This window comes from Rhyacophila brunnea, unplaced genomic scaffold (genome assembly GCF_057557595.1).
Source record: "Rhyacophila brunnea isolate RB1 unplaced genomic scaffold, BYU_Rbru_1.0 scaffold_2, whole genome shotgun sequence".
NCBI classification, from domain to species: Eukaryota; Metazoa; Arthropoda; class Insecta; order Trichoptera; family Rhyacophilidae; genus Rhyacophila; species Rhyacophila brunnea.
Genome location: NW_028232859.1, coordinates 53227326 through 53243755, shown reverse-complemented (window position 1 = coordinate 53243755; position 16430 = coordinate 53227326). Strand labels below are relative to the sequence as shown.

Below are 16430 nucleotides of genomic sequence, written 5' to 3'. Positions count from 1 at the left end.
CAAAAAAAAATCTAACAATGTATACTAATTACCTCCAAAAAGTTTGTATTCAAAAGAAAAACGGAAATAATACGTCTAAATTCACTATTTTAAGTAAATATGGCTAAAATTATAATAATATGTTCTTTTTTAACTTCTCATGTAAAATTTACTACTTAATTAAAAAGCATTAATTGATCTCATCTCTTTTTTGTATATCTATCTAAATTTTTAATATTTCTTTCCATTTATCCTTTGTATATAATATACTCGTAATACTAATTGTAATCATACATAATTTTTAAAACACTTCTGAGACAATATATAACCAACAGAAAAAATCTTTTTTGAAAAAATACGACACCCAGCAGGAATCAAACTTGCGTCTCTTGGGATTCGCGCCCATGCACATAGACCACAATGCTATAGGCACCATATCTAATTGCGATAAATTTTAACTAATGGATTCGGTTATATATTTTCTCAGAAATGTTTTTAATATTATGTATGTTCAATAAAAAGAATATTACATTCTTAAATCTTGTGGATTATTCGTTGAATAATAAAAATTATTAATTAAATAATTATGACCGTTAATATCTATCTAACGGACATGGGCTAATTATGCTTCATAAGTTCTCTCACAATAAATATATAAATGAAGGTGTATTTGGAATACCCCTCCATATGAATGTAGACATCAGCTTTATTCTTGTTAGTCTAAAGTTTTAATTCACACTACTTATACCGTAGTTAAGAAGTACTTGTCTTGTGCTTTGGCAGCTCATCGGAGCGGTGTTAACTCACAAAGGCGGAGAGTTCTTCTATAAAAATGTACATAATATAAAATATCATAATTAATCATTTTAACGAATATAATGTTAATTTTTTTTAGAAACAATGAGAAGATTAGGTACCTATATAAAATAATGCTCCAAACCACATTTTCTTAAGACTACTTTCTAACTAATACGCAAAATATTTATAATACAGTAACAATGAGACAGTTTTATATATTTTAAAAAAACTTATACTTTGTCATTATAAAAACTATTTTTTTCAGTATCGTTGTTAAAAAAATATATATCAATATTGACCTAGGTTTATATGAACGTGTGTAAGAAATGTTTCGGTATTACTATTTATACACACTTGATCATCATATATATATATGTATGTATTAACACCATGCTTTTAAATATATTATTTACATACTGATACATACATGATACATAGCGTCGGTACGACATTTTTTATATACAAAAAAACATCTTATTGTCGCATGTAACATTTCACTCGACATAGGCCGCAGGTAGAATAGCAAAATGATGCATCGGCACATGACGTGCAGAAGCTGTTTTTCATTTGTTTCGGCTAGCCGCGTCACGCGGAAGGGAGTTACAGCATTGCCAGCGGTTTTGGTTTATGAACATTTCCCGGTCGAAACGATTTTGTATGAGCGACCGAGCTAAGACTGTATTAAAAACACATGTCTTAGCAAAGTGGAAAGTCACTTTTAATTTTTCTAAATGCATGATTATCATTTCATAAAATCATATATAGTATGAATACTTTCTCTACATACCGTAAAATGGCATATAAAAGGGCAAGTCACGTGGGTTGTGTATGGCATCACTAAGAAGACATTTTTCATTTAAAGAAGTTTTTTTTAATAATAATTAAACAGCTTGGATTGTCACCATGTGCCACCATTGTTAAAGATGGCCCCGCCCCGCGAACACCGTGCACACATCCCAAGCAGAACACTCGCTAATACGATTTAATTTTATGCCGGATTTGCGATAAGATTTTAACAACTTTGCCGAGATTCGCTCCTGCTCAACTCTACGACCTCCGTAGACCCGTGCTACGTAGAGCTCTACGGATATATCATTATCTGCCCCAGTCTACGCTGCCTAGTAGAACATAATATATTTAACAGGTAGATAATAATATGTAAATACATAATATATTAGATACATGTTATGATTGAAACGATTTTTATATTAATATTATATTTCAAACAAACATCCTAACCATATACGTACATACGTTTAACTAATATACCTTCTTAACGCTTGACATTTTGTACCACAGTTGATGCATTCCATTTACCGATTATGAATAATTATAACTTACCCTTGTCTATTTAATATTTACTTAGTGATTACATACAGACACTAACTTTTTACGAGTTCATTACTCCACTGGGTTTTAAGGCGTTAGTGTGGTAGTTTAGTTCCCCTTGGATTACACTGTATATCGGCATCTGTCCAGAAGTTATCCACTTGCCAATCAATATATCCAGCTCATTGTATCTGCTTGGCGGCTTCTATCATATTCTGTATTTTTGTCAGACTCCTTATCAATTGGTTTCTTTTGTGGTCTTTCCGCGTTATCCCCAACATGCACATTACCAATGCGTCACTTGTATTTTTTTAATTTCTCTTACATTAATGGTTCATGTTTTTATGCAAACGTCAGCAGTATATTGAACACTGTACGTTTAAAATACAATAGGTCACTTTTGAAAATACAATTCAGGTGCCAAAAAGCGCTTCGAGCCACATTGGTTCTGCGAGCAATCTCGTGATACATACTACCGGAAAAGTGAAATATTTATAATATATAAATATTTCATAAACCATTTCTTTTATTCAACATATAATTCACAAGATTTTGAGAATATAACATTCCATATATTGAACATACATAACTTCAAAATACCTCAGATATATACCCACTAGAAAAAATCATATTTGAAAAAAATGCGATGCTCGACGGGATTCGAACCCGTATAACCACTCGTATCGTGCCAACTGTACATTAAGCAATTATGCTACTTAAGGTAATTAATATTCCCTGATTTAATACACAAAAACCGATAGTCAATAATAAGCACAATTTGATAATTATTTCATGTATGACCTACTGGTTTAAATTGTCGTAATTAGATAGTAGCATAATTGGTTAATGCATAGTTGACGCGATACTAGTGGTTATACGGGTTCAAATCGCTTCGAGTATCGTATTTTTTTCAAATATGATTTTTTCTAGTTTGTATATAATATATATCTGAGGTGTCAAGTTATGTATGTTCAATATAAATATTTTATTAATTAGGTATAATGTTACGAGAGTTTCAAAAGTGGAAAAAATACGTTAATTAATTTCTAAAAAGCATTTATTTTTGGAGAAAAATAATCGCATCACTTCACTATTATATCATAATAATTTTAAATGTGGAAATACTTCAAACGGTTTTTATTGAAAGCCGACGTACCTTACCTCTTATGCAATCCTTTGTAGTTTCTCCTACAGCTTTTCTTCGCAGATATAATATTCTTAGCGTTGCTATGTTTATGCATTTCGTCTTTCAGGAGTCAGTGCTTAAAAGTTATTGTTAACGCTGGAAGAAACTGCAACGGTAATGCAAAGAGAGCAGCTTCATTACTTAGCGTTCACTTTGCATCAAGTTATATGTTAAGAAGAGGTGAATATGACCGAAAATGAATACTGGAAAATCTACTACAATAAACTGACTCTATGATAGCATTATCTTATGCAAGTAGTTATGCAATAGAAAAACATATACTTAAATTATTCTATAGTCGATATAGAATATATAGTATATATTATATATTATATACTTGTTTTTACATGTTAGAGTACCAATGAAATTCTGCGGTGGAATGTTTTTATTTTGTTTGAATATCATTATTTATGTTTTGCACTGTTTCATTTCAATCGTTTTTTGCGACCCGAGTTTCATTTTTCGACATCTACATGCATTGTGTACACTCATCAATCCTTAAGTAAAAATCAGACATAAAATATTACAAAATTAATACATTATAAGATCTTGATAAAGAGTTACGCAGGCATGAGACAATCTGTTGTCAATTGTTGGACATTTTTAATTTAGAAAAATTGTACTGTTGGTACATTCCACAGCCCTATTAAAATTTAAGTACTCCTTAGTATTGGAAACAAATTCAAATGGAAACGTATAAAACATAATTCAATTAAAATCGACAGTATTCATAATTATGAATATAATCCTCAATTGGGGTCTATCTACTTCTGGGTGAAAACCTCCCAAGTTTATTTTCACTTTTTTTAGACCTTAGTTATCCAGTGATATATAATCTTGCCTATCTTGAGAACTTCATCGATCCTGCTGGTTTCAGAGCAGAGCATTATGGGCCATTCAGTATCCTTTGTTATCCAGTAATATTCCGACCCACCACTATTACATCAGCCTAACGACCTCTGTTTCATCGCGTTATTGATTCATTTCACTTATTTCAATATACTTTGATACTTTTACTACACCACTACTTAGATAAGTAATATAATACATGAACGCTTAATATAACATATACTATTGCATGTTTATATCGAATCTGTTTATGCTAAAAAATATTTTTTTCCATATAATAATTATATTGAAAATAGATGATGAAAATGCGATATTAATAAGAAAATAATGGAAGATTGTTGTGAATTGTAAAATAAATCAATTGTTACAACCCTGATATAGAGGGTATGATATGCGCTGTAATTTACAACCACAATCATAATAAAAACTAAAAAATCATTAGGCCTAAATCTCTGATACTCTAGTATGTTAACGCTAATCTCATTCAAACAGGCACTCTGATACTCCATCTTCACCAGTCATCATCATTCCTCGGGATCTCATGGCTGAGGATTGTGACATTTGTGTATATTATGCTACTCTCTGCATTCAGTAATATGAAAGGCGTGTGTCAATGAAGAACTCGTGGCACTCGTAATTTTATACGTCCATCTAGAGCAGGGATTCCCAACCCCGTGGTCATGGACGCCCATGGATTCATATTTTAGAGTCTAAATATTATAATTATTATTAACTTGATATCCTTAATAACTTGAGTCTATAGTTATTTTTATAATTACTTGAATGATATCCATCAATATATTTTTCTGGTACAAGTCGGTTATGTTGAAGCCAGCGGTAAACACATTTTGAAAATAGCCGATATACTGGATTATTTGTTAGGTTGGGTTAGTTGAGGTTAGGTTAAGTTAGGCTAGGTTTTCATTCTTGAATGCATGAATTTTGCCAAAATCGGCTATGACAATTAGCAAGAGAGCAGCTCTCGTGGTGCAGTGCGTAAGACACTGGCCTTCCACCCGAGAGTTCTGGGTTCGATTCACGGTGAGGACACAATATTTATGTGTGTTTTCTCAAAGCCTGGGTATTTGTGATTGTTCAAAATTACTACAACCACTTTGTACGAAAAAGCAAGGACATGGCTATTAATAATTCTAAAAAAAAATAAACGACAATTAGCGCGGTTCCCGCCTAGCTTCCCCATAACCGACTTGTACCCTTTTTTGATAATGATATTATATTAAGTAAAGTAGCTATCGGCCAAAAAAATTAAATTGGTAAAATTTAGTAATATTAATATGATTTGATTTATTCTTATAAAAAAAATCAGGACTTGGTTGTAATACCTATGTTAAAAATAAATGATTATTTAATTTAATTACACCTGTGATCCACTCATGAATACCTATTGAAATATAAATACCTCCCTTTCTTATTAATAAGGCCTCGCAAATTTATTCGGGCCCTGATAATAATATAATCGACAAAACAATATCCCGCCTCACCCGAACTTATAGCCGAAACTAAGTCGGTGGAGAGTGACCAAATGAAATCGGGGGAATCCCCGGCCGGACAAACTATTGTTAGCCTCCGTATTCCTCGGGGCTCAGCCTTTAAACTGGCCACAATATTTAATCACACCGTTATAATTACAATATGTCCCATATTTGGGCCGAACTAAGCGCCCGAGGTGAATCTTATTGTATCGCTATTCATGGCTTTAAGAAATAATTACCGGACAAAGAATGGCTATGCCAGCGAACAATGACGAATTTCAGGTCAAAACTAATGCAAAATAAAAATAAACTATTTGATTCAATAAATTATTGAGATAAAAAGAATAAACATTTTACAATAGAATTATTTTGATACAGAGTTTTTATAATATGTTAGTGATGATATAACTGAAATAGCTATCGACTAAAAAACTTAGAATAAAATTCAGTTTTGATAGGGCATAACCTCTTAACTACTTTTTTGGTAATTGTATGTTAAGACTAAATAATTACAAGATAAAGATAACTTTTTATATAAAACGTTTTTAAATTTTCTGTTGAATCATATAAACTTGACTTTACTAGCTTAAACGATCAAAAAAAATGTATTTGATAAAAATAATACTGAAATGTCATTTTGACACACATATTGATTTCCATAGTAACGCACGTATATATTAATAATTTAGTTGCTAGGACCCCAGACCCTAGCAACCAATAATAGTGGATTGGATTACGGATTTCTTCCAAAATAACTTTTCATACAAAACAGAATTAACTGAAAATGAATTTAATTCTACTTAAAGATGGCTTAAAGTATTAAAAAAATGCATTGGCATTGTGTTCTGATATATTCTAAAAGTTTCAAATGTCTAGCTAGTCGGGAAGTTAGTTAAAAATCGATTGCAAGATTTGTACCGGACAAATAAGAATACGACCTAATAAAAACTTTGTACAATTGGCCGACTATAGTATAAGTATCTGTATTTCATTTGAAAATTCTATGCTATAGTCAAAACGCTATGGTCATACTGATGATATAATGTGAATTTGATGGTCAGTTTGGTCAAAACTTGACCAAAAATCTTATCATATTTTGATTACCGATACGTGATATCTTAATAATTAATGGAATACAATGTCATTTTCTTCTTCATTTATTTATTTTAAAATGTATTCTCAATGTTAGACAAAAAAAATGATCCGAGAATTATGGGGTAATTCAAAGTATAAATTTTGCAGTTAACAAGTTATACCTACTCCAAACACTACTGAATTTTATTAGTCAGTTTCGTCACCATCATCAGTCTGGATCAATTCATTGCTGAATGAATGGGCCTCAAACTTATAACGGTACGTTCTTACGTCTAACCGGTATATCTGTCATCAATGGTCGATATTATATAGACGTAAAACAAATGATGTATATTTTTAAATTTACAACTTTTCCACTTATCCAAGTATCTAATATTCAAAATAAACACCCCCACCCCCTAAACTATTCTGTGTCAGCGTCGCGGCGTGTGTACACAGAGAGATAAATAGATTTTCAATGTGTCTCACCCCCTCACCTGGTCAGGGGTTAATACGGGCGAAACAAAGCCTACGAGAATATGTCCAGCCAAGGTCCAGCATGTTACAGGGCCGGGTTAGGCCGCCTTGAGGTCTCCCGTCTCTGCCTTTTGCAGTCTGAGAGTTTAGAAACGGACCTAGGACAGATTTAGCAGATTTTCCATACCGTGTATTTGGGACTGACTCTAATACCATTTTAATACAGCGGCCTCTCGTTCAGATAAATTAGTTATTATTAATTTCAAAGCTTTTTCAACTAAAAATTATATTTTAATTAACTATTTCTTTTATTCAACGAATAATTCACAAGATTTTAAGAATGTACCATTCTAATTAAACACAAAAACTGATCGCCTACCGTAACTTAATTTGGAGAGCATAGTGGTAATGCACGGGGCGCGAAACCCAAGAGATGCAGGTTCGATTCCTGCCGAGTGTCTTATTTTTTTTAAACACAGATTTTTTCTATTGGTTATAATATATTTTCTCAGAAGTGTTTTCAAAATTGTGTATGTATAAAAATTATATATAGAAACAGCATCATTATCATTATTCTAATACCCACCTTAAATTACGATAATATTTTATAAATATTAGCTTTTCTTACTGTGTTAATTTAGCATATTTTGGTATATCAACAATATAAACCGGACTTGTAAAGTTGAAAGCAAATGTTGGAATAGTAAAGTTATTATTTACGTAATTTTATAATTTATTTTAATAAAATACTTTTCAAAATTGTACTTTTAATTTATTAAGACGTTTCTATATTATGTAGTACAACATATAAAAATACAATTAGCAGTCTTAATACATAGGCTTACCATAATTATGAAACTCTAAGCCGAGACAGGAACGGGGTATATGACAAAGAAACAAATTTAGCCATCAAAGATTATTTTATTATTAAAAGTATGTATAAAAGAAGAATGCAGAAGGTCTGCAGCAGAAATTTAAATAATTTTATTTATTCATTATACCAGTCGTACTTCTCGTTGGAATGAACTTTTTTCGTACTCTTCCCGGCCCTCTCATCACATATACGCTACTTCGGCTAATCATGATAATAATTAAATTTTTATTGACAAAAAAACAGCCGAGACAAAATGCCAAACCACCCGGGATGCCGGGACCAATGTGTCAAACCGGGACGTATGGTAAGCCTATTAATACAAGTATAATATCCTTCTTGCCAGCATTTTCATATTTATTATAATATATGTATTGTAATGGATGCTAAGGTTGCCATATTCAAATGGTGCAATTTCCTTTGGCTTGTAGGATCTCGTTTCAAATGTACGTGCCTTGCGGAACTTACATGAATTGCTTTACTGGCCTTGCGTATTCTTCGGGATCCTTACAGGCGCCTGTAAACATTCTCTAAAATTAAAAACCATAAAAATAAAGATATTATGAATTCAATTTTAATTTCAACACCGCAATCGATTTTATTAAGTTTATTTACAATTTTTACTTATTAACCAGATGTCATTAAATTACCGCTGCGAATAGTTAGGCTGTAGGCCGTGAGGGCGGTCAGATAAAGGGTGGAAAGCGGTTGACCAAAGGCTGCCACTCTTAAGCCACTCTAATCCACGCCCGATATTAAACCTGAGGTGTTAACTTACACACCTGTGTGCGTGCTATCTTATATTACTACTCATACACACGTAAAATATTCCCATGAGAGGTGAATGCGTTTTATTATTGATGCACGGCTTTCTTTTGATCAAATTTTCTATTAAACGTCTGATTTAAATGATAATATTATGCAAGTTTCTATTAAAAACAATTAAAAATAAAATATTTTAGCTAATAATTTAACTCATAATTTACACGATTTTATGGACCTAAAGCTTTCAAAAAAATTTGAAAGTACCTAATAGTTACACAATGTGTTAAATTTAACACTCCATTTAAGTTACTGCAAGTTTTAGCAGTGCCAGTAAGAGTTAGTAAATATTTTAAAAATATGTTATTCACAATTCATGCAAAGAAACCTTTTTTCATGAAAAAGTATTAAACTATCCTATCTATGAAAATATTAATCCCCAAATCTACTTTGGGACTCCGAATAGTTAAAATTCTCTCTATATTATATATTTAACAAATTTGTTTTTAGCGAATGATAATTTCGTTTCAACACAAAGCAGTTTGATTGACATATTACTGCAAATTTTTTAATTACATTTTTATTAAATTATAGTCACTTTACTACAATTTAGTAACTGCAACAATCATTTGGCTTGCTTACTATTTCGACTTCAAGCTACTTAGTTTATTATTGTAATTTGTAACGATGAAATTTGGGGTGTATGACAATTCGGCAACGGGAAAACTTTACTGAGCGCTACGCAATCGAATAAAATTCGAAAATAAATGGACGTTCGTGAATTATAGGTTTTTAATAATATATATAATATACTTGGTGAGAATTTAAATATGCATACGTAAATAATTATTTAATTGTGCATGTTTAAGTTCCAACGAGAACAGAGTTTTTTTTATTTTTATATGAAGCATAAGAATTCTCAATCCGCAATAAAAAAAAAACATTATGTTAAAAGCAAAATCAATTAAAACTCCTAAATAGTAGATAGAAACTTATTATACTTGCTCGTCTACTTTTTGTACCAAAACGAACTTCTATTCATTTAATTAATGAACGTTATTTCATTAGACTTGCGATTTCAGTGCCGAAATTTGAGCTTTTATAGATATAAATAACCACAGATTTTTAGTACTATTCCATATTTTTCTGTTTAATAATAAACCAAAATCAGATTCATACATTACGAGACTGTAAATAAAATTATAGATACCTTCTTAATAATATGTAGCGTTTCACATATTTCCAATAATGTTAACTGTAAATATAATATCAGTAACTGAATAGTTAAACATTGTTTGTTACTCATTCCTCGTCAGTGGTCTATTATTCAGAGTAAGATTAGCTTATGTCGTGCCGGCTAAAATAAATTACAGCTTAACAAGCTTTGAAAGTTTCGTAAGTAACACTGCAAAAATTAAATAAATTCACTGAAGCTTTTTGGATATAAACAATACAATAGTAAATTCCTGCCGAATTCCATGCTTAGATTAGTTGTCTTGATTATTTTTTAGTCTCGAACATGTCATACGCACATATTTTTTTTAATTACATAGTTATATCATTCATATATTAAAACATATGTGACAATATAGTGTATGAAATCGATGATTATTACTATGATTATAATAATGATTCGTTGTAATTTAGGAGTATTAACATAAAATTATAAGGAGATATATACATACGTCGGTATTTAAATTTTTCTAAATTAATTTATATATGTATATTAATTATAATCATGTATTACATTTATATTTTTAGATAAGTTTACATTGATGAAAAAAATCTCATTAAAATTTGACGTTTCCAATGAGTGAACTCAAAAAAGTTAAGTTTCTTTTTCATGCCCGAAAGCTTTTCTCTCACAAGAAAAGCCATACAACATAAAACAAAGATTATTATTTTTAAACTGGTATTAAATAGAAATTGTATTTTCCGGCCCGACATCTAGCGAAGGAACATAAAGCTCAGTACATACTAAGATTTTTCTTACCTATAGATCAAATTAAAAAAGTTAACTTACATCTACAATTATATATATGCACTACTATTTCTTTAGCTACCGGATTATTATTTATTATTTACACAACTTATTCTATGAACCACAAAGTAAATAATTTCCTCGATTAGTTAAATAGTTTTATAGCTCTGGCGGTATTGTGGAGCAATATCTAGCAAAGAATTTTTGTCACAATAACATTAATATGCTAACGATGACACTTACATAATATAAAATTACTACCATCAGCTTCGAAAACTTGATGAAATAATTTGCTTTCGTATAAGCAAACTACCGCCTTAGTTCATAATAATCGTTCTATTGATATGCCATATATTATATTCTCTGTTAACTTGAATATATCTGCTTTAAAATATCATGCCAAATGTATAATATGAGACACATCAGGCAAAAATTAATTAACAATTGTTTCATTTATTTGTACTAGTGAACATTACAAATTTAAAACGTTTATATCATAACATGAAACATATTATTAAGAATAACAAACGATTTTATTGATACAATATTTTTTGTAACGATATTTAATTAATTTATTTTTATAGGTATTTCAGATTATAAACCCATCCTAAAAACAATCAAAATATATATAGATTGATCTGAGAATTGCTTTATAGATTCATCTTCTCAACATAATTATCTTAAATTAAAAATTTTTGTTTCAAAACTCTTTTAATTGAGTATAAACTAATGTTTAATTAATCAATAACTAGTTTTAAAAAAATAATATAGTGCGGCAATACATAATAAGTGATAGAAAATGTGTATAAAATAACTGTGTGAGCTAAATATACGGTATACTAAAAATCTATAAAACAACACCCACGTAAAGAAATAGCCAGTATAATTTAACAATATCCAAAGCAATTTAATTAAACACAGTTATTGCCCTCTCAATTAGTAGGTTAGTTCTACATTTCGGGAGAAAAAAAAACTGATGCTCCCGATTTTTTATAGATATCAGGGACTTTTCTACAAAATTACTGAATGCATTTTTATGTATTCATTTGAAAGACTTCAATATTATTGTTTTATTAATGTATAGCAAAAAATAGCTCCACTATCTGTGCTCATACTATAAGAATCAGTATTTTCACAAAGGTTTTCTTTGTGAATGCATTAATTTTGTATGGTGCATTCATTCCTGAACCAAAGTAGTATTTAAGAAATGCTTTGTAATTTTAACTAGCTCAATTAAGTAGCATTAAACTTTAACTATACTTTTGTAAGTATTCATTAATTCACCAATACTCGATAATATTAAGTAGTATTGTTACAATAAATTGAGCACGTATTTATTGTAAAAGATGTCAGGAAAAATTTTATAATTAGTAATACCTGTTTCTAATCCTGCAGTAATTATCTAGTAATAGTAGTATTGTAAATTATTAAAGATTTATAAAACCCCTTCATAGGCGCAGATAACGCTATTATAATACTGGAAACTAAGGAACATTATCTAAAGGTCATTATTAAAACAAGTTGATTTTCATCATACTTCATACTTGTCTCGTGCCCTGAGAGTCATATTTGCTAGGCTGCAATAATATTACAAGCCTTAATCAAAGGTTTTTACATAATACACCATTACAACTTTTAGGTTAACACTTAAATAAACTCGCAAACAATAGTACCTAACTAAAAACCGAATATTTAATTGTTGTTATAATATTAACTATGCTGAGGAAAAGAGCGTAACCCTCGATTTTTCGAAAAGTGCTTTTATTAGATATTAACAATGTATACAACTAAATACACGTTCTATAAAAAGGAAGTAAGCCGCAAATACCGAATTATTATCTAAATTCAGGTTTTAATTGAGATTAATTAAGTTTTAATTTAAGGAAAAAAGCACATACCCTCAATTTTAATGATTTTTCTGTAATAACTTCTTTTATTATTATTAGATAGAAAATATATTACACCAAATCATCAATCGTCATGCACCCAATGCATGTGCATATTTTTTTTAAATATTAAACTAATATTATTCAAAAAACTTTTTTTGCGCCTTCTGTAAAATTTGTTCTGTGAGGGTTACGCCCTTTTTCTTAAACACGGTCGATATGTATATGTATTGAGGGCATATAGGTTATGTAAGTATATATCCCTTTTTTAATACTACAACAAGCCATGAGACCCAATGCTTTGATCGCACGTTTTTCATTTATTTATATATTTACGTCGGTATTTAAAATAAAGAATGCTCAATCCTTAAAACTCATCTACATGCAATTTGGGTAAAAATTATAAAATTAACGATCTCTTTCTTTCCTTGCAGCCAAATCTCTGCCAGTTCACTGCGTCGTGGAAGGAGTAAGTGCCCTCGAGGGCTTAACAGAAGGCGTCAATCTGAGTGGTCGGCGCCCTGCCGTAGAAGCAGACAGCTACGTCATCATCCCAGCAGCTACGGCGTTTCGTGAGCTGGTCTCCGCTGCGCTTCTTCGATTGGGGTATCCTCATGACTGTGCTGCGGCTGCAAAGGGTAAGATTCAATCACAATAGTAATTCTATATTCATTAAAATAAAACCCACAATACTTTACCTGTTTAATCAATATTCTTAACTTAATAAAGACCACGATCGGTGTCATCTACTTGGAGTGACATTATCAAATGATGTCAAAATTTGTGGGGAAAACAAATCTTGACTTTTATTTAGTTACATGGGTTAAGTACTACATCTTTTGTTTTATGATTTATTATTAAAATGTCTCTCCACTAAGAATTTACAGTTAACATCGTTTGAGTGGTTTTGTTTTTATGATTTTTCTATGATTAGTCTTAGTATAATTTTTTACCTATTTCCATTTTTCAATTTTAACAAAAATTAAACTTATATTACATCTTAGATGTTGGTACATATAATTATCATGTGACTTTGGATTTAAAATTTGTTAGTATAAATATATTATATATTATTTCTGTACCAGTTGAAAATGTCCCTTTAAAGCAGACAATTAATACAGCCCTGTTTATGATTAAACTTAAAAGAAATTAGTTCTACAGATTATGTATTATTTTAATTAATTAATCATATTATATTACGTATTCAATAGTGTTTGTAAAATATTAATGTTTCCAACTAAATAAAATAATAGTACACACTTGCAAAACGAAATTATACGTGGTAAATTCAAGGCAGGCATTTTAACCACTTATAGATATAACAATAACATTTATATTATTGTCTTCTTATAGGCTCAGTAGTCATCAAGAATTGGAAACCGTTGACTTTTGACCGGATATCAGACGGCCCACTTGTCACCGTTGGAGAAATTCTTGGCGAACTGACAACCGTTGCGACTTTGAGGATACAGGTCCTCCGCCCGAGGACTTCTCCTCTGCAAGAAATCAAGGATAAACTGCTGCGACTGATGCTGGTTCAGAGCCACGGTCTTCTTCTTTCAACCGGGTGCCCGCTGGATGAGGTAAAATAAAACATTTTTTCACATTATTATGGTAATAGGTAACATATTATATATTAACATTTATTTTATTGATATATATTTATATGTTTAACGAACAGTTTCTATCCAATGCTTATATACTGTACTTTACTAAGGTTCCTTCTATATTATGATTCAGAATGTCAGAATGCTAAATTCTTAGTCATAAAACATTACAGTAACTAGTTCGCACAAAATTGTCTGTCAAGTACACATATTGTTTTTCAAGTTGTGTGTGAGTCAGGGTATGGACCTAATAGGTTGAGCAAGTGGCTGACATCTATTTCTCGTAAAAAAACAAAATCTGTTAATACAAACCTCTAATCTGTGGAGGCCCATATGATCCTATTAGGCTCGGACATGGTTGGAAAAAAAATACATATTCACATGAGCTTGTTAATGATCATATGGTAGTTTTTTTTTTTCAATAATTCATTAGTATGAGAAATTGTTAAATCTGACTAGAATGTTATTTTACAGAAGAGACAATACAAAGTATTTCAAAAGCTTAGTAAAAAATATAAGTATGTACCATATACTATTTTTACGTTATTATATAGAGGTTTTATTGGATGTTATATTTATATTAATTAAATTCTTTCGCCAATCTATGTAGCTGTAGTGATTTTTTTACGTAAACAATAAATGAGTATTTGCCATCACAGTTATTACGTACTTAACGAATCGAGTATTTGTACAAACTTAAATTTCAAATAAATCTTTTCCGTTTTAAAATAATAATTCAAAACTATTCATTGTTTCCATGACAGTATTAAATAATCAAATAAGTACATACCTGATTTCATATTGCAACATGAAATCGTATCCGAACAATAAGTCTAAAATAATGCTTGTCGTCAGTCGTGAGCCGTCGTCATATCGGAATCAGTGAATCACAGGTGAACATAACGAGTACAAAGGTAACGCGATTTCCATAAGACGTAAGGGATCACGTATTTATTTGTTCTTCTCACTGAAAGATAGGTTATGCAAACGTATAATATGTAACCAACAAAATAACGCACGATGTATCGTTTACATTGTTTCAGTCGAGAAACTATTAAAATAAAATAATTACAAGATAAAAAGAACTTTTTATTTACAACGTTTTTAAATATTCTGTTGAATCATATAAACTTGACTTGACTAGCTTAAACTATAAAAAAAAAAATTGTATTTGATAGAAATAATACTGAAATGTCATTTTGACACTCATATTGATTTTCATAGTAACGCACGTATATATTAATAATTTAGTTGTTAGTACCCTAGCAACCAATAATTGTGGATACTGATATGATAATAGTGGATACAATAATAATTACGGATTTCTTCCGAAATAACTTTTCATACAAAACAGAATTAAATGAAAATGAATTTAATTCTACTTAAAAATGGCTTAAAAAATGGCTAAAGTTAGTTAAAATCGATTGCAAGATTTGTACCGGACAAACAACCACCAGATAAATAAGAATACGACCTAATAAAAGCATTGTAAAATATTGTGTATTTCAACACTTCCTGTTTGTATAATATATTCAATAGTTAATTTCTTATCTGTCTGATACATAAAACACCAAAATAATACCAACTATTTTCAAAAGTGTGGTAGAATATAAATACGCTTTATAACATTGTAAATTTTTCACTTTTTACTACACTGATACGCGACTTTTTCTAACTGTCTCGCATAATATTAGATCAAATGATATTCACTTCAATTAATATAATATTTAGTAATAAATAAATATATAATATTTGTAAAAAAATATATATTTATAGAATATTATGTTTCATCATTTCCATCCTACAGGCGTAGTGTAAAGTTATTAATTGGAAACCCTAGCACCCTGTAATAAATATAAATAATAAATTTACAAAAATTATATTAACGAATAGATTCACAAGCTTGTTCTAAAAGTATTACCGACTTACTGTCATATTACAACAACATATTATTATTTAATAAGGTACCTACACCAACGTTTTTTCTTTATTATATATTCCTGAATAATTCAGCAACCATTAAATTTAATGTGTTGTATTTAAACGGTAAATTTTAAAACACGTATATACTATCTCATTCCTTTACGGACATCACGACAATGCTTGATGATGCATGAAAAATTCAATAAATTTGTATA

The 16430-nt window shown here is 30.1% G+C and overlaps 1 protein-coding gene across 1 annotated transcript in view; it reads left to right on the top strand.

The window, feature by feature from the left end:
• dve (SATB1_N and homeodomain domain-containing protein dve) overlaps positions 1-16430 on the top strand; it is a 265530-nt gene that overhangs the window by 225474 nt on the left and 23626 nt on the right. The window contains exons 3-4 of the mRNA XM_085946627.1: positions 13120-13323; positions 14039-14268. Coding sequence (XP_085802753.1) covers positions 13120-13323; positions 14039-14268 — 434 coding nt within the window. The remainder of the gene's footprint in view (positions 1-13119; positions 13324-14038; positions 14269-16430) is intronic.